The 23194-nt window shown below is 37.7% G+C and overlaps 1 protein-coding gene across 5 annotated transcripts in view; it reads right to left on the bottom strand.

Moving 5' to 3' along the window:
- The window catches only part of RBMS1 (RNA binding motif single stranded interacting protein 1), a 141652-nt gene that overhangs the window by 33103 nt on the left and 85355 nt on the right, over positions 1-23194 (bottom strand). For all 5 annotated transcript variants that reach the window (XM_014880859.2, XM_014880860.2, XM_088168147.1 and 2 more), the window contains exons 3-4: positions 5077-5135; positions 2183-2274 (exon numbers count right to left, since the gene is read on the bottom strand). In XM_014880859.2, coding sequence (XP_014736345.1) covers positions 2183-2274; positions 5077-5135 — 151 coding nt within the window. The remainder of the gene's footprint in view (positions 1-2182; positions 2275-5076; positions 5136-23194) is intronic.

Genomic DNA, 23194 nt, shown 5'->3' with positions numbered 1-23194 from the left:
TGCTCCTGACACCCTGGGCACAGAGCAATTACAACACCTTCCCATGGAAAAATCCACCCTGGGCATGGATTTCCCCTTTGAACAGCAGCAGCTGTGGCGGTCAATAAGAAAATCGATTGCCCAGACAGGAAACTCCTCAAATCCTTCTCTGTGACACTCAGGATTAAGCCTGAAGCAGTGTCCCTGCAGGACCACCACCCCATGGCACAGGTGGTCACATGCAAAAGGATAAAATACTAAACACACAAACACGAAGTTTTGTAGTGTCTTGCATGTGAAGGGTGTGATTTGCTAATCTTGCCAAAGCAACTGTGACTGGCCATTCCAGTTTGGAGCATCTAAGCAGAGATAGGATTTCTTAGACAAAAGGAGAGCAGCATTGCCTAGGGGAAAAAAAAATCCAATGGCTCAAAACAGACAAAAATCAAAGTATTCAAACTCACAGTCACTAGTGACTGCTTGTTGTGATACGGTTCATTGGGCTGATTTTGGGGTTGGTCTTTTTAGTAATTCAAACACTCTCTCTATGTTAATTAGCAGAACAAGTTTCACTGGAATGCAAACCTCATAGTTACAGGTTTCCCACAGGTCATCAAGCTTGACACAGGGTCATAAAAATACCCAAAACTAGGATATTTTGGTGCACATTTTTTCATTAATGCTAACAAAAAGAAATATTACCAATCTTGCAAATGTCAGAGGAAATGAGTCAGAAATATATACTATTAAAAAGATTAAGAAACTATTCATTAGGTTACTACAGTTAATTGTTAGAGCTTCTCCATCTACTCAAGAAAACAATTAAATCAGACATCAAAGTTCATTAAGAAAATGATTTTACATGACTTCAAAATCTTTTTATCCCTCCTACCTAGATATCATATTCATAAGATGGCAGACAGAACTTTGAAAAATCTGGGTATATTTTAAAGTGATCACCTAAAACCTAAAGATTAAATAAATGGCCTTTATTAACCATACATAAAACCCTATAAAAGGAAAAAAAACCCCACAAGTGTTTTCCAGTAAGCATGTATGTTTGTGTCATGGCTGTAATGAAACACGCATTAAGTATGAAGCATATGGTTTCCATTTTGTTGTCCTGGAATCCATCCAAAGACATTTATGTTGTTAGCTTAACTGTTCTCTTCAGCTGAGAAGCTGTGGAAAATATCTCATCTGAAAAAAATCTGTACCTAGTGGAAAACTATAAAAGATTTGCTAGATTTTTAGCAGACTACTTTAATAAAAAAGCCTCTGAGATTACTAGATTTTAGGTTTTTTAGATCAGTATATAATTTTCAAACTAAAAATAAATTTGCTTTAAGAGGTACCAGAATTATATCAGCAGATTATACTGGTAATATTTTCTTTAGTTAACAAATTTGTAGAAGTGTTTATGGCTCTCTTTTGGAACCAGGCCATCTGACCCAACAAGAATGCATGATGGAATCATTACTAAAGCATCATCTCCCTAATTTCATAAAAGAGCACTGAGGATGCTCTGAAGATCACATTTGGCTAATAAGCTGGTTCAGAGGCAAGGTTCATTAAAAATTAGAGAAAAAGAAGACAGTTCTCATTCTGTTATTTTTTAATAATTCTTGGGTTTGCCTTGATGCAAAAGTAGGTCAGCCAAGAGCTGGCTAAGAATTTCAAGACATCTATCATTAATGCTCAGATTCCAAATTTTACTTATATTAGCAAAAAATATAGTAGAAGGGTTGAAACGAAGTTCAAAGGTTAATTTTTGCCATGGTATACTTAAAAATTAATCCCTAAATCACAAGGCTTCTAACCTTAGTAACAAAGAGACAATCTAAGAAAACTTTCATACCTTTGTGTTGTAAATCAATTCATTAAGCCCGCTGTAGTTTTTACAAATTATTGCTAAGCTTTTGTTTGATGAAGCCAATGGAAAAGACTATTATGAATAAATTGATAAATGCAATGAGATCAGTTTGAAGACTTTACAATATCATGCTTCTTTACTTAATTAGAGATTATTTGGGATATGGCAGTCAAAGTGTCTCCATTTCATTACGTTAATAACCACGTGGCTTGAGGGCTGTGCTCTCTGCAAAGGGCCCTGCAGCTGGGAACCCCACACTGCCCTTGCTGTGCCCCTGTACAGGCTTGTTCACCTTCACAACGCATTGCAAGAACTAGCTGGTTAACTCACCTTTGCCATCTGTGCTTGGACTCCACTGGCCTTTAAAGCAGAAACTGCCTTCTGAGCAGCTGCTGGGCTGTCAAAGTCAACAAAACCATAACCTGAAAGAGAAAATATCATTTTGTTAACAAGACGGCAACCAGCTCATAAGCAAACACTTCATAGCCAACAGCCGTGCTACTGGCATGGTTATTTAATACTTGTTGGTGAAGAGGGACAATTTGAACTCAAGTTCTTCATGCAGTGTCCCCCACAAAAAAAAAACCCTAGCAAAGCTCTTGAACTGGTGGAGATCTGCCCTAGTGGAACAAATCCATTTCCATGCCCACTCATTATCAGAATTTTGGTCAAATTGCTAACAAGCAGTATGGTCCTTTGCTTTGTATTATCCGGTATGTAATTTCTAATAGCAGGTTATTTCAGAGATCACCAAATAAAGCATCATCTGTTAACTTTTCTGAAGAAATTCTTATTACAGTTTGAATAAACGACAAGTAAGTCTGTAAGTTACTTCTCGTTAATTCAGCATTGGGAGAGGAATTTAGTTTAAAAGACACATCACGTACCCAATTTTTGGTAAATTACTTATCTCACTGTATATACCTAAAACAGTTAAATTTAAAAGTGAGTGAAAACCCAGCTTCAATGAAAGCAAATGGTTTTTCCTATTATTGAAAGAATGTGAAAAACTGTCCTGAAAGCATTTTCTATGCCATATAATGCAATCTTCAAATATTAAAATAAGCTCAACACCAATTTAAACAAATTCCATATATTTGCAATAACCTCTTTTCTTATTCTGAACAAGAACATATAACTAAGGGATTCCAGGATGTCCAAATAGCAATATACTTTGGCCTTAACAGACACTGACCTTACAGGCTGGGATTTTTAATCCAGCCTGGGACTTGGAGGCTCAAGGCTCACCAAGAGGCAGTCAGAGTTTGGAAGCTACTTCCACTAGATGTTATTGCAAACCTCATTATGCATTTTTCAATCCCCGTTTTCCACCAGTGAACTGCCCAAGTATTAATAAAATCCCTTTCCAGAGTTAAAGCTGGGGTAAAAGAAAAAAAGCAAAAAAACCAACAATGAACTAACCTCTGGAGGAGTAGAAAATGGAAATATCTCTTCAAATATATTACTATCCTCTTACAATATATCTATACTGAGAAAAGGTTGTCTAACGTTAAAACAGAACAAGTTTTAAAGCTTTTAACTTGGGAAAAACAGCTCAAGCAGCCGTGCACATCAGTGCAAGCTTATTTATGCTGCCAAGAAACTGAAGAAAGCAGCATATTGTTTTGTGTAACACGTGGTGGTGTGGATTGTTAAATCCTGACATGAAACAAAGTGAATTAGTTCATACAAAGTTTTGTGCTGCCAAGGCAAGACTAACTTCCCATACCCCAAACTAGGTCTCCACAGCCATGGCAGCCTGGGTTATCACCAGCACACTGCAGGGTGTAATACAGACCAAGTTTCATACTGACACCAAGCGTGCCATCAAAGCTGGCTTTGCCACCTTCCAGATGATACAGAAACTCAATTGCTCATTGTTCCAGTTAGTTTAAACCCCATGGTGTGTTTTTTGGCAAAAGCCAGAGATGCTGTCAATCTTTTGGTTAAATTCCAGTTAGATATTTGCATTCTGCCTACTTATGTTCCCATTGCAATTTCAGTGACACACAGTGAACTCACCTTGCAGTGTATTGTCACAACAGGCTGTTAGCTACCGCTTTTGTCAATGAGATTTAAATTCTTTATTGAAAAAGTCATCTTAGATCTCTTAAAGAATTAATGTGAGAATTTCTGTATCTCTGAAAGGACTACTGAACACTTCAGTAACTGACAGAATGGAGAGACTAAATCAGTTAAGTGCAATCATAGGCATTAACTAATTAAAATAATTGAAAAGGGTATCTCCTCTCTCCTAGTCACAATAACATCGGCATACAAGTTAGGAAAAAATCTTCTAGAAATATTGTTTTCTTAACTGTCAGTGCCTCTTTAATTTGCTTAAGATGGGGAGTTGAGAAGCTATGTCCCTGCACTGATTCCAAGTTCTGCACAAAAGCTTTGTCTTAATTAATGATGAACTCTCCTCCCTCTGCCTATCAGCTTTCTGCTCATTCACGGGCACTATGCTTATTAACACTGCTCAATCAGCTGACTGAATATTTCACTCTGCTTAGAAATTACCCTCTTAATTGTAAAAAATTAAAGTCTGAAATCTGGTATTTCAGTGTGTGCTACCACATCTTCTCCCACCACAAACATGCTGGGATCCGAATAGGTGTAATTGCAGTGAGTGATGAAAATCCATGAACTGATGTATCCAGCTTATCTAGAGGAGTTCTAATTTTTTTTTCCCAGCTGCAATTACTTCATTGAAAATGAACCCTCTCTTTGCTCCCAATACATTCAATAGAACATAACAAAACACAATTAGAGTACTGGAACATGTAATTAAGTACTGCTTCAAGCTACACTAATCAATGGAGCTTATTTCCACAATGTATAATTTTTTAAGATACTTAGTATAGTTGAATGGTCATCTGCAAGCTTCCCTAGTTTCTCCAGGCAAAAGGGGAAAAGCTGCTTTTAACTCCATTTTTGTTTTTAAAATAGAGGCGAGCTGCCAGCCAGCACTGTGCATGTCAGCTTCACTCTGGCTTGGCTGCGCCACCGACACCGGCTGCCTGCCAGCTCCGCTGGAGGCAAATGCATTGAATACACCAACCACCAGCAAGAATAAAACTCGTTTAGGAGCAACAATGGGGAAAAAAAAATCCCACACCAAACCAACAAAGGTAAAAAGCACTTAAAATACAACATTAACGTATTTTATGGAATCAGTTACGACTTTCAGGGGAATGTAGTATAAGGGAAAATAAACATACCTTTGCATTTGTTTGTAGTCTTGTCCAAAATAGCCTTCGTGGATACAATTTTCCCATACCTAAAATGTATTATACATGTGTAAGGAAAATGAGAAAAGAACATCCTAATATAACAGACACACAAATCACTTTATTTATATCATTGTATCTTTATATCTTTATCTTATATCTATATCTTACATCTTTATATCCTTTATATCATTATATCTATATTCTTTACTCTATGCAAAATGAAACAATATATAAACTATTTAATTATGGAATGCAAACTCATATATAGATGGAAGTGACAAAAAAGATTAACAATTTCCAGCACAATCTTGTTCTATTTGCCCTATATTCTCAGTGGCATCACAGAATCACAGAACAAGCCTGAAAAGAGTGCTTTATAGAAAAAAAAAATCATATAGTTAAAATCCTGGTATGTACAGGACACCTTGATATAGATATAAGCTGGGACTCTCTCAGTATATAGACTAGTTAAAGCAGACCAGTTGCCTTGTCAGTGCTAGGCTTGCTGGCTAGCACAGTATGGAAAGAAAAAAAAGAGAGAGAAAAACCCAGCATAACCCCAACTGACAAATACAAAAAATACTACATCTGGTTTAATATCATTCTGTTCTGGAATGTGACAACGGCAAGATTTATGAAAGCTGATCAACAAAGTTGGCAAAAAAAATTTGTACATTTCTGTAAACATAAGCAATTTCAACTAAAACAAAAATATCCCTCGGGAAAGTTTTGATTTTCTTTTTCTTATTGCCAGTTTCTCAGCTTCTCAGTACCTGGTAAGCCCAGTCTGCTATGCAGCTCAAAGGTGAGCACACAGAGATCTCAGCAACTAAGCTTGGGAAACAGGTGGAGAGTAATCCCAGCTATAAGAACAATGGCTGTTTCTGATGCACTCTGTAGAGTTTATCAGAATTAGGTATTTTGATCATTTTTAGATTAGAATTTGTTCCTGCTTGCAATTTCCCTTGGAATAAAAATCCCACTTTCAATTTTAAAACAGCAATTCTCTAGGCCTGCATCAACAGTGGGACTGGAAATGGAGCACAGGTTTTTCCCAAGCTCCTTCCCACATCCTCCTCTGTCTGCTTGTCAACTACATTTCTTAGGGTGCTCTGAGGACAGAAGAAAAAAATTATGCAAAAGGAGTTTGCTTTCACTTGAGAATGCAATGTAACTTATTACACTAACAGTTGTATCTATGCACTGTGTGATAAGAGGCTCTTCATCATTGTACAAGAACCCAAAACGAACGGAGAATTATGAGAAATGTTATCAGTATACGAAAGGGGAATTTGGGGAAAAATGAACTTTTGCTGTTTTACCTGCTTAATAGAATTTCAACAGAGTGAGCATAATTTAAAAAAAAGAATTATATCAAAAGACAATTAACTCCATTTCTGCAGCAGCTGTATCAGTCTTAAAAATTCTTCAAAATATATTAGAAGTCTAATAAATTAAGCTTTGTTTATTAAGAGTACTCAATTAACTGTTCACTTGTAAAGTGATAGTTACTCAAAGGCAAAGCCTATTTACAAAATACTTTCCCCACAAAGAGCATTTAAATATGTCTTTCAGTGTATTTATCACTTTTTGTGACCAGTTTCAAGACCTTGCAGTTTATGCAACAGTTACTGGATGGCTTCAAATAGTTGCAAGACAGTAAACCCAGGACACAAGCCATGAGGTGGTGGCTTCCTTCTTTTATCTGAAATTGTGAGCATCTACACTGATATAAAATAGAACTATGCATCTATAGCCTAAAAACATACAAGCATCAATTAAAATCAGTGCATACCTAAATTTACCATTTTAGAAGCTGTAATAAAGCAATAAAAATTGTGCATAATAGTTGGAGCAGGTACTTCCTTATTCATACCACTTATTTTCCAAATACATCAATCCATTCAGAAAGCTTTATAGTCCCCAAGTCAAAATTTCTCACGTTTTCTCCAGATTTTTTCTGAGTGCAGAGTAAATGCACATGCTGTAAATGAGAGAGGCAAATGCTCAGGGCACTTGCATCCAGCATGACATCTGACAGCCAGCATTCTCCATATCCTATCAGCCTCCCTAAAGCTTCTTAAAGTGAAGAGCTGCACAGCCTTTTGTGGGAAAAAAATCCCTGAAGGATGATCTTGTCTCTGCTACTCTGTCAGTTCTTGAAAGCACAGCAAGTGGTGGTGGTGAAGAAGCACAGCACTGGGTATTTATATAAACACAGTGACCTGACCAGCTGGGTTGGGGCTGCCTTGGACTGCTCCAGCCCACGGTGCTGATGCTCACCAGCCCATAACACATCTCTGCACATCTGTTCTGTACAGAAACTTCATGGTCCACCTTCCACTGTGCAAAGATGGCTTAGTGATTGATTGCACTGTCCTAGAGAGCATGGCTCCTGCAAAGAACCAGCCACCATGGAAGGCTGCCAAGAAACTTCAGTAGTGTGAGTCTAGGAACAAACTGGAAACCAGTGTAACAATAGCAGCTATCACCCGGATTTCTCCTACGATTTTCCCTCCCATGTGTGAGTTGTTCTCCACTCATGCCATGAGGCACAGAAAAGCAGTTTACCCACCCTGAGCCTGGCCAGCAGGATGCACACCCTCCTTGTTCCCAGAAGGTGGTCAGATACCAGAAGAATTACTCCTTGCAGTTTCTTGCAAGTGCTTCCTTCACATTATGGCCATTGTGAAAACTTTTATTCCCCTTGAATTCTACAGTCCTTATATTCTGCTTTTAACACAAGCCTCTGTCTTCAACTGCAATCAAGACCTTGGAGAAATCAATGAGCTATAAAACACACCAGTCATGATGCAAGCTGGTATGTACTGCCTGCTTACAAAAAGGATTATAGCAAGCAAGAGAAAATTTGTATTCCAAAGATGTCTATGATGTTAGGTTTTGCCTGAAAATCCTAACTCCTCTCAAAGCTTATATACATCCAGCTGTCTAAGGCACTTGCTGAGGGTTCTCTTCTGCTCCACAGCCTTACTGCATGCTTGGTGAGATTTTGTAGCTACAGCAGAGCACTGCTTCTTCCTATGGCTGGCAGAATCACTTCTGCACCATTTGGTGATTGCTCATTCCCTTTCAGCTGAGACAGCTTTTAAAAACATGCTTTCTTTTAAATTAAGTACCAGTCTTCAGATATAACTGCTAATCTGGCTGGTGACAAACAACTAGATATTTCTTATTAGGTGGGTTATTTTTCTCCCCAAAATAACATCAAACGCATGTTCAGCAGCAATAGAGAGTATTTTTTTTTCTTCTGAGTGCTATTAACACATTCTTCAGTCTGAATTACGTTTGGAGATGGAAAGATGTTTTCAGCTTTGCATCTCCTTTTTGAACAGCACTTGTACCAATATCAACTCACACATTGAGAAAGAGAGGGCTTGGGTAAGAGGCAGGTGTGTAATATATAAATATAAATATAAAATAATTGTCAGGGTGCACTGGGTATGGGATTAATGGGGGTGTGCTCAGTAAGTGCTTGTGACCCAGTGTACAAGATATAGTTGTGGTATAAAACACCAATATAAACATAAGTCTGGACAGAAGATAAAGAAGAATCATGTTCAAAGCCAAGCTAGGAAAAACTGCAGTACAGCTGCTTAACAGGATAATGTTTACTGCTGCTCATTACATACTCATAGTGCAGAAATGAAAAAATAACCCTCACCTGTTCACGCTGCCCCAAAATGTGGTGCCAGGCAATAAGAATGTCAAACACTGCACTATACCTTTGTCTTAGATGCTTTTGAAGTGGAAGACCAGAAGCAAAGCACCACCACATAATTTTTTTAAATCATATTGTTCAGCAACATAGTTAAAACCAGTGCAAAAAATCATCCTGACAGATTCACTGCAAATAGCTAGGGATACATTTGATATTTAAAACATCTCTGAAGCCTAATTTTGGCAATCTCCACAATGTTGAAAGAAAAGGGTCCTTAGAAAACCAAGTACAAGAATCAACCTGAAACACTATTTCTTCTTCTCCCTTTGTACATCTGGCAGCATGACAAACATACATGGAAATGTGAGGGTTAAAAGATGCCATACTGAGCATGACAAAGAATGGGAAGGAGCTTGAAGTCTCTGCCCCAAGTGCTGTTCTGAGTCTTGAAAGAACTTATCTGTGTGTGCATTAGGGGAGGTACAGTAAGAACAGGCAGAGAGAGGCTTGATAAGGTTTGTCTGGAATGAATTGTTTAAATCTTTGTCCACAACATAATGTAATATGCCTCATACCACCAAGCTTACACTATTACCCTTTGCAATACTTTCAGCCTCTCTTTCAGCTTTTGCTGTGAAAGATTTCTCTACCACAAGATGTTGACTTGGACAAAACGATGCCAGAAGGATCTCTGCTACCATGGAAAGTCCTTGCCTTTTAAATGCTGCTCAGGTCCTCCCTCCTGAACTGTCCAGAACTTTGTTTAAAGATTAACAGTGATCTCCCCTTGCCTATGTCCAGTCCAGCTGTAAAATGAACATTCCTAGAGATCTTGCTGTTATAATTTGCATTACTGTAGTGCTGTCAAAAATCCTCTGATATACAGAAACAATGCTGCATATCTTCTGCATTTATTTTAGATTAATTTTTACATCTTAGCATCTTATCACTGCCCTTCATGGAATGCTCTTATTTTTAAGATCCAGAATTGTGCAGTAAAACCAGACGTGGATTTCATAACTTGTAAGTGGCTCCAAGTACATTAATTGACTTTAAGGTGGAATTGTGAATGGAAAGAGAACCTGGCTGAAGACAAAATATTCTGATAGGGAGCCAATATTCTCCCCAGGCGACTCAAAGACCGGAAAGAGCACAACAAACAGGCAGACCTGGCCTGTCACAGGGAATGTCACATAGGAGAGCAGACTAATTAATCCTAAAATATAATGCAGCTGCTGACTAGATCCACATCAAAATAAACTGTAATTTTGAGTAGGGTAAGTAACTAGATGAAAATGCACAAAGCAAATACTTCCAAAGCAGTTTCTATATATTAATTCTAACATTGAAAAGAAAAAGCAGGTGGGCCTGCTCAGTCTGTAAATCAGCTTTAAAAATAAGAGAGAACAACAACAACAAAATATTTCTTATTCAAGATGGCCTTATTCACCACACAACATGGTCAGTGGGTACCTTGCATGCACTCTAATGCAGCAAATTCTTGCTTGAAAGGAAATCATGCAATCTTTTAGTATGACTTCAAATTAATGCACACAACAAACACGGACTTCTGCAAATCAGTGATGTGCAAATGTTAAGATCCTCACCTCTCCAAACACAAAGTATTCTGTTTTGAACATTATGACTCAAACCATTTATATAACATATAACTGATGGTCTTAGTAGCCAGGCCCACACCACCATCTATCCTGCCTGTGACAGCATGGTGATATCGAGTGGGTGGAGGCCACTCCATTCATCTCAGCTGAGACCTGACGAGGAAAAACCCTCACAGCCCATGGGAAGGCCTGATCTCTGCTGGAATTCCCAGTTTCTCTGTAACACCCAGTGCAAAAGGAGCAAAGAAAATTCCTCAGGTTTGAGAAAAAGAGCCAAGAGAGTTGTCAGCAAGAGCTGACTTGGTGCAGCTCACTCCTGTTCCTCACTGATCTTCCTGTGCTCAGGGCATTTCTAAGCCAACAGCACGGCTAAGGGAACATGATCAGCCCCATCAATCTTTCCTCCTGGATCCAAAACTCGAGCATAAAAAGTTTTATCTGGCTCCTATACCTCTGCCTCTGCTGCATTTTCGGAAAGTGGTGTACTGAACAAGGTTCAATAGAAGCTCTTGGTCCCTTTTAAGCTTAGACAAATACAGGGATTTTTTGTTTCTCTATGTATCAAATTCTCAATTTTCCAGTAAGGGGGAATTTCAGAAAATAATTGTCAATACAACACTGCTAGTCCTTGTGATAGACTACTCTGATCCCACTCTCTAGTTATGGGTAAATGTTTCTCACAAAAACTTGATAAAGAAATTTATTCAATCCAGCAGAATACTGAGTTTAGAGAACAGAATCAAACCATATGGTTTCCATTTTTAAATTCTTCTTCACCACATCTATGCCCTCGTTCAGAAGGAAACATTGCTGAGAACATTTTGTCCATATTTTGTTTTCTGTTGTTGGAAGACACACTGTTCTTGGAGAAACTCTTTGGAATACTCAGTTGCTTCAAGGCCATCATGCGCCTGAAGGTTTTCTACTAGAACATAATAAGTAACTACCACCAAAAGCTGGACCAATCATTTTAAGTGCATAAATAAAAATCACATAAAAAGTTGCAGTTATACTTTTATATTTTTATTTTCCAAGTCAATGGGTATGGATAGTCTAGCTTAGTATGAGTTCTGTTTTAAAATTGTTATAGATTTGGCTAATTTATCTGGTTCAGTAAAGTCTCCTTTCCTAGTTTCAGATATTGGTCAGTACTGGGCTAACCAATGCCACCAGATGTGCCCTGTTTCAGGCATTAGACCATATTTTGCACTATATGCAAAACAGAACTTACTTATTAGAGTGTTATTTTGATGACATGGTGTTAAATGATCATGTGGTTTTGGCATAAAGCTAGTTCCTTCCTTTCTTACTAATCGTCCCTTTTACTCTCTGGTACTTCAGAAGAAAAATGGTATTTTCAAAATACCCAAGTATCCAAGTAATTCTCATTTGAATTTATTATTATTTTATTTGGGAGATAAATAATACCTCCAAATAAATTAGAATTTATATTATAAAAGCCAACTATTGTTTTGTCCTTACAATATTACAAAAATTACATTTTGTCTATTAATTTAAAGACTACTTTTGAGACCTGTGGACTAAAAAAATAAAAAAAAAAAAAAAAGGGAAAAAGATCTCCCAAGAAAGCCAAAAATCCCTAGGTTCCTAGGAACCTTGCCTTTACTGACAAATCAATATTCTTAATTACTGCTGTAAACTCTTCATTAAGATCACCAAAGCTTTCTTCACAAGATGTCTATGTTTAACTCTTTTAAATTTATTTTCTGCTTTCAATAAGCATCAATGTATGCCATCATCATGACGAGTGCAATTACCAACACCTCCACAGTGCAAACTACTATTATTTTGGTACAAATAATTTTTTCTTCAGTCTCAGTAACTTACAATTCCAGCTTTCGCTCAGAAGTAATCAAAAGCAGAAAACCAGGTGCAAGCCCAGATATTCTCTCATGTCTTAGGATTATCTGTCCTCACAGGAGCTGATGCTTTGCACAATGGACATACACAATTTGGTAGCGTGTGAACAAATGCCTTCTAAGTTTCTTGGAAAATATTAGTTTCAACAGATAAAAAGCAGTATTTTATGAGTAAGTATTTGGTTTGTAGTGTACAGGCTCTACACAAATGCAAATGTTCCTTAGAACTAAAAATAATCAGGAATTCAAAATCCTAATGGACAGTGGAGTGACACACAAAAGATTTTGGAAATTATTATTTTTCAGCTACCCAATTTGTTTTTCCCAAGAGTAGTTATTTCCTGGTTCAGACAAAGATAAGCTGTGGGGACAGGGAAGATATGTTTTTAGAATCAGGAAATGTTTGCTTCCTTCTCCTCTTGCTTTGTAGAGATGTGAATAACCTCTAACCATCCCTTAGAAGCTGACTGAAATTCAAGGGGAAAGAGTCCCGTTAGCATCCTACAGTTGTTTTTATAACATTTTCCAAAGGTTTTTCAATTAATGACCCTTGTTGCACAACAAATTGATTATCTTAAAAGCAAGACCCACTGCACAACTTCCTTTTATTTAGCACAGCTGAGGAAGACTTTGGGTTTTAACATCTCTGAGCATTTTAAACATTTCAGAAATATTACAGCTGGCACTAAAGCAGCTTTCCCAATGTCGCTTTCTAGTGTTTCTTAATGAACAGACTTTCAACAGCTGCCTGCAGAGGTGTTTTCTCTGTCAATCTTAAATCAACAAAAATGTAAGGACATGCTTATTTAGTTTTACTAAAGAATGTTGCAATATGTGAAAAAGCAGTTATTCTTCAGTACCATGATAACACAGTCTTGGGGGGGGGGGAAAAATTAAAAATAATCTGTTAAGTATGCACACCCACTCCCAGCAAAAAGCTTTTGGAGCTGGAGGGGAAGGCTCTCTTATTATGCCCTGTCAGGCACCAAGAAAAATTCTGCTGATGCTACTTTGAGAAAAAATACAACAGCTGTACAACCAATTTTAAAAGAGTTTTAAAAACCTAAGTATAAAAATCTTTACATTAGGGTTTTTGGGGGCTTTTTTTGTTAATTTAAAAGAAAGAAAAAGGCAAATTCTGAAGGATGAACCTTTAACTTCTATTCTAGGCTCTGAGAAGTTTATCAGTATCTGCAGCCCCAGCTGCTCCACTGAGGATGTGAGTTCAGATACTTGGCAGAGCTATGAGTAATAATCACCCTCTCTTCAGGGAGAGATTTTTGTCAAAGCCCTCAATCTTGGCCTATCCTTGCTCAGCTGCAGCATGATTTTTACTACTAAACATATGGCACCTAATTTCCATTTAATCTTCCATAGGCTAACAAGATAATGCTGCTCAACATTATGGTAGGGAGAGACAACAGCTCCAGACACGGAAAAAGGAGAGGGCAGTAGCAGCTAAAGTGGCAGAGCTGACCTCTTGCTCTGCATTGGAGATCAGCTTTCATATTTCATAGACCCCTAAAGATTCTCATCAACCTAATGACTTATGAAAGCCAGAATACGAACATGCTGGTCCTAAATTTGTTGATTGCATAGCTGTTTTAACTGCAGACACAAGATGTCACATGCTGTGAAGAAAAATGGAATTTCAAGCAACAAATCACGAAAAATGATCCTGTTCTGTGCTTCTTGCTGCCTCTGCCCCTGCAGTAACCCAACCTGACTTCTGACAAGCTGAGGTGATTTTGCATAATCTCTGAACCATCTGCTAGGCTATCTGTCAGTTCAGTAGCCTTGTTACTTTACAGTTTATAGGTTAAGCAGGATAAATAACCTATCAGAAACACAAACAGATTGGCCTCTTCGACATACTTTGAAGAGCAAGTACTGTCCAAGTAACCATAGCTTGCTTACTCCTAAATGGAAGAAAAACAAAATAAAAATCCAAGTAATGCATGAAAACAAATATCTATTCTTTCAGAAAAGGAAATTGTTTATCATAATCTTCATAGTTTATGAAATTAATAATACAACAAAACTAAAGTGATTTTTCTGACTAATTTTTGCCTACACTTTTAGGAGATTTTTCTCTTTACCCATTCAAAAACACACATATGAAGTATTTTTAAATGTGTAAACCATGCAGAGTTATGGTTTTCAAACATCTGTTTGCAGGGACACAATTGCTGGTTGACATTAAAAATGCTGTTTTCTGCCAAAGATCTATTGATTTTGTTAACCAATGAGAGTGAAAGACCACTCTGGTTTTCCTTATAAATTATGTGTCATTGTTCCTTTGAGAAAAATATTTAAATATGAAGTGATGTGCGCAAATCAGATAGAATGGTTTAGAAACTAATTTGCTACTATTCTGCTTCTAACATAGAATATTGTAATTTATGTGAAGTGCTCTTTCACTGAAAGCATTACAGAAAGTTTTACCATAAAACATGGAACTGAGGATCCTTTGTATGAAAATACTTCGCAGTTATTCAGATAGTCACAAACAATAAATCTCAGAATTATAAATTATCATAAATCAACTAATATGCATTAAGATGATCCAAACAAGAAGTCGCCAGTAAAAGCTACAACATCAGAAAAATCAAGGAGTCTGCTTCACAAAGAAGGCTGCACTCCCTAATCTCTACTGTCCAGCACCCAGTTCAGCAGCTCTGGAGAACTCTGACTTTACAAAAAGAAAAAAAAAAGAAAAGAAAAAAGAAGGAAAGAAGAAGAAGAAAAAAAGATAATTAAATTAAAAGATACTCGGAATTCTTGGCTAACTCGCTTTTTAGTACTAGCATCACCCTTACTTAAGAAAACAGGATAATCTATGTTTTCTGCAGTAATTTGCATGTACAACTACTGACAAGGCTATTCAAGTATATGGGAAGAAGTTAGAGTTTCCTACTGTTACAAGATGGAAGAACAAAACCATGTTATTTTAAGAAAGCAAACGATCTCACCCTGTTGTTTTCTTACCCTAGTGCTACAGAATGGACACAAATTATGTATTGAAAAAAATCTGCATTTTACACACAACTGAAAGCTTGAAACAATATTATTTGCAAATAAATTACTATAGTTTCTATGGCTCCCAGAAAGAATATAAAAAATATGAGAGCACAGGGTTTCACGTAAGATACAGCTTTTTTTTTTAAGTAATATTTCATTTGCAAGTATAACAAGAAAGTACCATAAAGGTTCAAATTACAAATAGGAAATGTTGTTTCTACATTCCAGTGATTTTTTTTTTTCTTTATACTGAGAAATGATCACTACTCAGGACAATGATTTGGGAGGAAAAGAAATTAACCCAGATGAATATTAATATGTATTTATAAGCCGAGCTCATGGCAGGTCTGCAGACGTGCATGTATTGATTTACCACTGCTCACTGTTTTAATCTGAAAGTACAGCAGTATTTCCACACTACCATAAATCTTGGCAAATTTCAGCCTCACCAATTTTGCAGAGCCTACACTAACAGCTTGAAAGAATAAAACATAACAGAAGGAATAAGACATAACAGAGCAGTTCTTGTTATTCATAACTCTTTCCTTTTCCCTCTGTTAAACAGTAGAGATCAGCTTGGGAGCATAAATGAGTCTCTCTACCTGAAGACCTTTTATTTTTCAATTACTCCTCCTCCATCCAAGGAAGCCAAATTCAGTCATTGTCAGCATATGATGCATTGTCCATTACTTTGGCTATTCCTAAGCCTATTTCTTTTTCTTGTGGGAGGGAATTAAGAAAAAAGCAAAGGGAAAATAAAATCATTTATCTACACTTCCCAATACTTTTCCTCTTGTTTAGTCAGAACAGTATAAATCAAAATGTTTTTATCATCTGGCTACAGGCTTAGCTGGTGTGAGATTACCTCCTCACAGCATAGATAGGCAGACACCTATTAATACCACAAGCCTACATACTTGCAGAAGATTACTCCTTATTTTATTCTTGCATATCAATTTCACTTCTGGTCAAGGTTGTTAACCAAGTCTTATACACTCAGTTTAAACAGATGATGCCCCAAGGAAGTCATCAGTCTAGAAAACTATGAGATTGAAGACTGCCATAAAAGGGCACTTTCTACCACACCCCTGATCCATCTGCCAACTCTGAACTACAAAAACAGTTTCACATATTGTGAAAAATACATTTATAAAAAATATATACATCCATATGTACATGCATACATAATGCTTTTTCTTGCACTTGAGACGATTTGTTGCTGGTATAATGCCTAGCATTGGTAACTTTTTCAAAATGCATCACCGTATTTTGTAAGTTTTCCTTCTGGTTTTGTAACATTAAGACAACTCAAAAGCCAACAGGATTTCCAAGACTTGGCCTGTTGGACTTTACATAAAGATAACTGTTTGTCCTATCTTGCACTAATTTAACACCCCATCTCAGAAATTGCTGACTGCCTCTCTTCTGTCTGGAAGGCAGGAAAGGAAAAATCCCAATACGTTCAAATAACTTCCAGTTTCTCTGAACTGCATTTTACAGTGGTTCTTTTACGAAATACTCATAGTAAGATCCTGCTTTCAATAGCTATTCTATACTGGAATTAACGCCTTGTAATGAAGACACTACAATAAATAAGGTACGAACTTCTTTAATTTCTGGTAACTTAATGTCAAGCTTATTAGAACAGAGCTAAATGGACAAATTACTCAAAGTCACTGCTAAGCCTTCCAGATGCCTTGTTCCCTTAATAGCACAGCATGTAGACTTTATCTCTATTTGAATCTGCTTCTGTAGTCTCAAGTCCCAGCTGTGCCGAATAGCAAATATCTCCATTTCAATAGGGAAGACGGTTGTACTAAAGTAGTTCTCTCCAGGGGTCAATATACTTCAGAAGGGCATTTAAGTGGCTGTATGTTATTGAGCAGAAACATCAGCTCACATATTATTGATTGTAACTGCACAGCTCTGTTGAAAAGATGCCTGCAGTAGTATTAAGTGCTGAGAAAGAGACAGGAGTGTTATGCATAAAAAAAATACTATCCATCTGTTGCCAAATTTTAGATAGATGAGCAATCATAAGCTGTAACACAAAATCTAAAATGCAACCTCTGTGGCTGATGTGTCAGGGTCATATTCAGTGACACTTCCTCATCTAAGCAGTTTCACACTGCTTAGATGGTCTTTTGAATATTGACTGAAGCAAGCAGGAAGCAGAGTTTGATTTCTGCAGTTTTGCAGAGTATGTAATAGATATGTACATGGAAATCTGCTTTCAGTAGCTTAAATATACCTTTTTTTTTAAAAACGTCATTAACCTGTTCTGATCCCATCACTGCAACAGCCCAGGACAATTGAAGCCCTCTGGAACCACTGCGGTGTCAGCCCACTGAGCCCTGAGCTGCAGCCAGGGCTGCAGTCACACATCCTGGGCACCACCAGACTGCCCTGTAGAACACACAGAGCTGGCTGAAACTCATGTGATGCCCAGCCCCTCATCTCCAGTGACTTTTGCTTAATGACTGTGTAAAATACCATCATGGAAGGGTGAGTCCAGTGTCCCAGACTGCACTTTTGGCAGTGTGCCCAAGGAAACACTTGGATCACTGGGCTTCACAGTGAAGTACACAGATGATAGAGGTTAATCCTGGCCTAGCAGGCAAAACTCAACCCAAAAGCATTTGTGCAAGGGAAGGAGTCAGCTGGGCTCAGAGAAAATTAGGATCCTCCAGTTGGCTGTGTCAACTACAAACCTGGATGGAAACTACATTAAACAGAATAAGACATACAGTCAAAGTTTCTTAAAAGGAACATCTGTGGGAGCTTCACAAGCCCAGAACATCAGCAGCCACAGAAGGGATTAGTCAAAAACACGTTCTTATACAGAGTCAAGGAAAATCAATCAAACACTGCATGACTGCAAAGTTGACAGGCAAGCCCAAAGTCGGTAAAGCCAATCCTGCATCACCACCTTTCTTGAGCAGACTCAACATTACACATCAGCAAGGAAGCCTGTGTGACATGATCACACTGTTTCTGGGCTTTACAGACCTTTTTGTTTCAGAGGGCCTGAGATGACTATTTCTTTGCCTGCAAGAGGGCAGCAGAAGAAGCTTTTCTCTTAGAAGTGATTAAAATACTACAGGAAAGAAGCCATAACTTCTGAGGATGAATCTCCATGCTTACACTTCAGGTTTTAAAATAGTTAATTTTCTAATTTTTAATCAATCCAATTAAACAAGATACTTAAAACGATTCAAACAGAAACCTTGAAATACTTTCTATGAAAAACACTCAGAGGCGGGGAAATGTAATGGATACAATTATCACACAGGAAAGGACTAAGAATGCAAAGAGGCAATGGCTATAACCAGTGTCAGAGAGCCACCCCCTAGTAAAGAGTTAAACAGTATCTAGGTCACTCTAAAGTCTTTCCTGCACACCCTCAGCTCACTGCATATCGGAAACGCTGTGTGGGAAGGCCAGGGAACTAAACTCACAGACCAACTATGACTCAGACTGCAGTAATTTCATGATACTTTTATTCCCTTAAATTATCTTTGGGATTAAAAGAATCCACACCCTTAACATGAAACCAAATCACAGTGAAAGAAAGAAACCAGAAATTAACAGATCTTAGTGTTAACAAAAGGTATCTAGTAACAAATTAATTATCAATGGCAAGGACCAAAATCTGTCCTATAACACACTATATGATCAGAAGAGCAGAAAGTGAAGAATTTGAACCCCAGACAGATGTTCTTCTGAAAGCCTAGCAAGGATGATCTCAGCAACAGGAATGTCAGAGACTTGCCTGCCAAAGAAATAAAGGAGAACTGTCATAGCCAAATGTTGACCTCTACCACTAGGGGAAAACAACTTCAGAGAAACAGTCTCACATTTCTTCCACCACTGAAGAAGAACTCAAGAGTTGTCAAATATCTTTAGCACAAGCATGAACAGAAGTATTGGGCCCTGAAGAAGGCAGAACAACAGTGATCCAGATCCAAATAAAAATCCAGCAAAATTTTTGAGGAAAAATTAATTTTTTTTGCAAATTCTCTCCTCTTGAAAAAAGCAAAATTTTGGAAAAGACACTAGCAAGCAGAAGAACGAAAACATTGCCCTCAGAAATACTCTTTCCTGACTACAGTACAAAATTCTGAAAATTTACTCTTTCCTCTGCACTTTAAGCTGCCTTCCCATCTCTCACTTACGGAAAGGACAAAACAAGGCACAGGAACTACCAGAGATGAGCAAATTTAAATGCCCTAAAGGCACTCGAATGTCTTCTGTCACAAGAACTTGAAAATCTTCATAGCGACAGAAATTAATTTCTCCTTTTTCATAGCAAAAAAATCAACGAATTTTATTGTGGTGATATAAATAGCAGTGTCGAAACTCAGTAAAGTTTCTATTGCTATATTATTATACCGTTATAAGCATCTGGCTTTACAGCTATTTATTTAGATGCATTCTGCTCTGTTTCTAATTAAACTACTTTTTTATAAATCCCATGAGATAAAGAAACTAACAATGTTCCCAAAACCTACATCCACCACTCGGATACTTGTTTAGTAACCAGTTACCTTTAAAAGTCAGGTTTTGCTACTGCTCACCTTTCAGCTACAGCCAGACCAGTGAGCCTGTGCTCCTTAGATGATCACCTCGACCTCAGTTCAAGGGTTATATGGGAAACAGTTGATCAGTGGCAGTCAGAACTGTCCCCTCTTCCTGGGAGGGCCACTCTTTTCAAAATATTTAATGACATTTGTGAAACTGCGTAATTCAGAGTGAGCGTCCTAGACTTCAAAGAGAATTAACAAATATATAATTAATTAAGAAACAAATAAAATGCGTGGAAAAAACCTTCAGAATTTCCCATGGGACAAAGTAATATGCAATTCGGACAAACAGAGGACTGGGACAAATTCTTGTGTATTTTTAACATGCCATAACTGACTATTTATAAGATGTTCAAAAAGAACTGATCCTAGTTTACAGTTATAAAGCACATTCATGCTGAGGCCTTTGTATGATGATGGACTTTTCAGCAGCAGTCATGGCTTCGTAGTCTTTCACTGCTAGTACTGTACCTCTGTTCTCAAATATGGAAGCCCTCTAAGCTGTCACAGAGAAAAAGGAACAGAGAGCAAGACTTTCCCTTTCATTATTTGAGATCTTCAAAATGTAGCACACAGACTTCTGGCAAAAAATAAAAAAGCCTTACCAATAAAATGAAGACAAAGCCTTCAACATGATAAAAAACATGTAGCTTCAAGTACGGGAAATGTAAGAGTTTGAATAATCCCCAGGATCTCTGGGGAGGAGGGGGAGGAAAGGCAAATGATTTACAAAGAGTCCTTTCCAGATCAACAGCACAACAAACAGCAATGAGGGAAAGGAAATGCACACTGCTACATCAACTCAGCTGGATACCCCACCATGCTGATACCCTCAGGCCTTGAAGGAAAAAATTCTCTCTTCTCTCTGCCAAATGTCTTCTCCAGAACTCAGCCAAGGCTTTCAGTGTTAACACAGGCGAGATTTCTGCCTGGGGTACCGCACAACTACAAGTTGAAAAGAAGAAGAAACCACAATGCCAAAAGAACCAGACATGGTGGAGTTCATCTGGCAGTCAGCACTCAGGTAGCTGAAGCTCAGCCCTCACTATCAGATAAATCCTCAAGCACACTCTGGAGCAGGGAGTGGTTTCTAACCCCAGCGCTGGCACAGGAGCGGTGGGTCCCGGGCGCTCTGTGCTTTCCAGGATCAGGTCTCTGCGAGACACTGCACACAGACAGCTCCAGTCAAGCTTGCCATCGCTCTGGGGCACGGGGAAGCATTTCTGTCTGTGAGCACAGCAGTCCCCTTGGGCTTTGATATATACACTAAATGAAATGATATACTGAACTATAAAACTCTGGGCTCCAAAAGCTCTTCAGTTACCCTTTCAGAAGTACGTAGTTTGGCTCTTTTACAGGTCTTTAGATTTATTTCTAACATTAAGGGTTTACAAATAAAAGATATGAGGTTTCTTATGTATCTGTACTATCCTGTATGAAGCTCTTTTCTTACAATTTTAGATATTTTATTAACATAACACTTATTTCACTATTGCATTCACTCAGACGTTAAAGCCCTTATTAATGCAAGAGAATAATTGTTGATACTTTGAGAAGACTTGTGAAAGCTTATTAGTGACTACACATAAGCCAAAAAGCAGCCCTAGGATTAGAAATATTAACAATGTCTAAGACCTAAGTCCACAATGTTCTCCTGGGAAAAAATACTGATTCAGACTCTGTCTTCTAAAGACAACATATAAAATTACACAACTGCACAGAACATGAAAAACAAGCATTTAAGAAGAACACACATTTTACCTGAAACATATTTCGGGTAAAGTAGCCAAAATGATCTGTTAATTAAATGCACTTATTTATAACCAAAAGTGAAGTTACACACATTTTGGTGGTTAATTTTCCTCTTCTGGTAAAATAAGCAAGAGAAGAAATGGAAATGTAAGGAGTACAAATCAGAACACATTTCTTCCACTGCAACTGATTCTGTAAATTATTAACTCAACTCACACAGGTTATTTCAAGTAGAATATTTGTACTAGTAACAGAGTCAAAACAGACCCTGAATCAAAGTCTTCTCTTTTTGAGTTTTCATTGGTGTTTTTTTCCTCTATGTCCATGTATCACAACATTGTCAACATTCAAATTAAAACTGGACTTTTTTCCCAGGTACAGCATATTTATCCACAAAGATCAGACATTTAAATGATGAAATGCTAATTTTTCTCTCAGTAACCGTTTTATGATTTAATTTTCTATAGAGTTGATCTGAGCCTTGAGTAAGGCCACTGCTCTAATGGAACTGAGGCAGCTGACATTTTCTGGATGTCAAAACAGGGTAAAATTTTAGGAGTTGTGGGGAAAAAAAACGAGGATCAAGCTTAACATTATGTGGAGTTTTTTTAAAAGATAAACACTGCTTTTTCTATTTCCTCAGTTACACTGGAGAGTTTCATTGGAGGTAGCAGGATCTGAATTAAATAAACTAATTAATTAAATTAAACTAGTTTACCTATATTTGCTGCTGCTTTCATTCTACAGGTTTAAATATGAATACTTACTATGTGGGTTGCAAAGTGTTGTTTGTCAACCCTAAATGTAGCTTGGCAATAATTTGGGTTTAAAAAGGTTAAAAGGTTATAAAAAAATGAGTAGCCTTATAACATGTCAATATCAGCTCATTTTTTAATTTCAAGAAGTTAGCATTACAGAAATCAGAGCTAAGCAGAATGAACTTTTAGCAAACAAAGACAAGACTTCACAAGATATCTCCAAGTTGTGTGAAACCACATGAGATTTTGGACATTGGATATAAGAAGCTGCTTGCAAATACTGATCCAGGTCTCTATGCTGAATGGTTTCCTGAAGAAAAGGACAAGCTTGATGTAAGCACGCTGAGGCCAAAACCAATTTGGGCTCTAAGCTGAGTCAATTCTGGACTGGTTTCTGACTGAGATGCCTGCTTAAGGGATCTCTGACAGAAGGGACAGTTTTGGCATCATGGAACCCACTAAAAAGCCTGATTAGTACTTGTTAACATTTCTAGTAGTCCACTGGAATTAAACTATCCCTTCAAAATGTTCTTGAATTACTGGTTATTCCAGAGAATAACTGCTGCAATCACTTCCCATCTGTGTCAGGTCTCTGCCGCTGGGGAGCTGAGGACTGGGACCCTGATCAAAGGCATTCCAACAGCTGCCACTGGACACTTCTCTCCTGCAGCTCTGCAGTTCCATCTCTGGACCACAAATACCCAGCCCTGTGCTACCAAACCAGCTTTTTGTTTTCCAAGAAGAGACCTTCAATGGTGGTAACTTTTACCAAATCTGTTTTCCTAGTGCTTCTTTTACAAGCAGCTGCGGCTGA

This window comes from Sturnus vulgaris, chromosome 7 (assembly GCF_052056855.1).
Source record: "Sturnus vulgaris isolate bStuVul1 chromosome 7, bStuVul1.hap1, whole genome shotgun sequence".
Taxonomy (NCBI): Eukaryota; Metazoa; Chordata; class Aves; order Passeriformes; family Sturnidae; genus Sturnus; species Sturnus vulgaris.
This window is presented reverse-complemented; position numbering and strand designations above follow the sequence as displayed.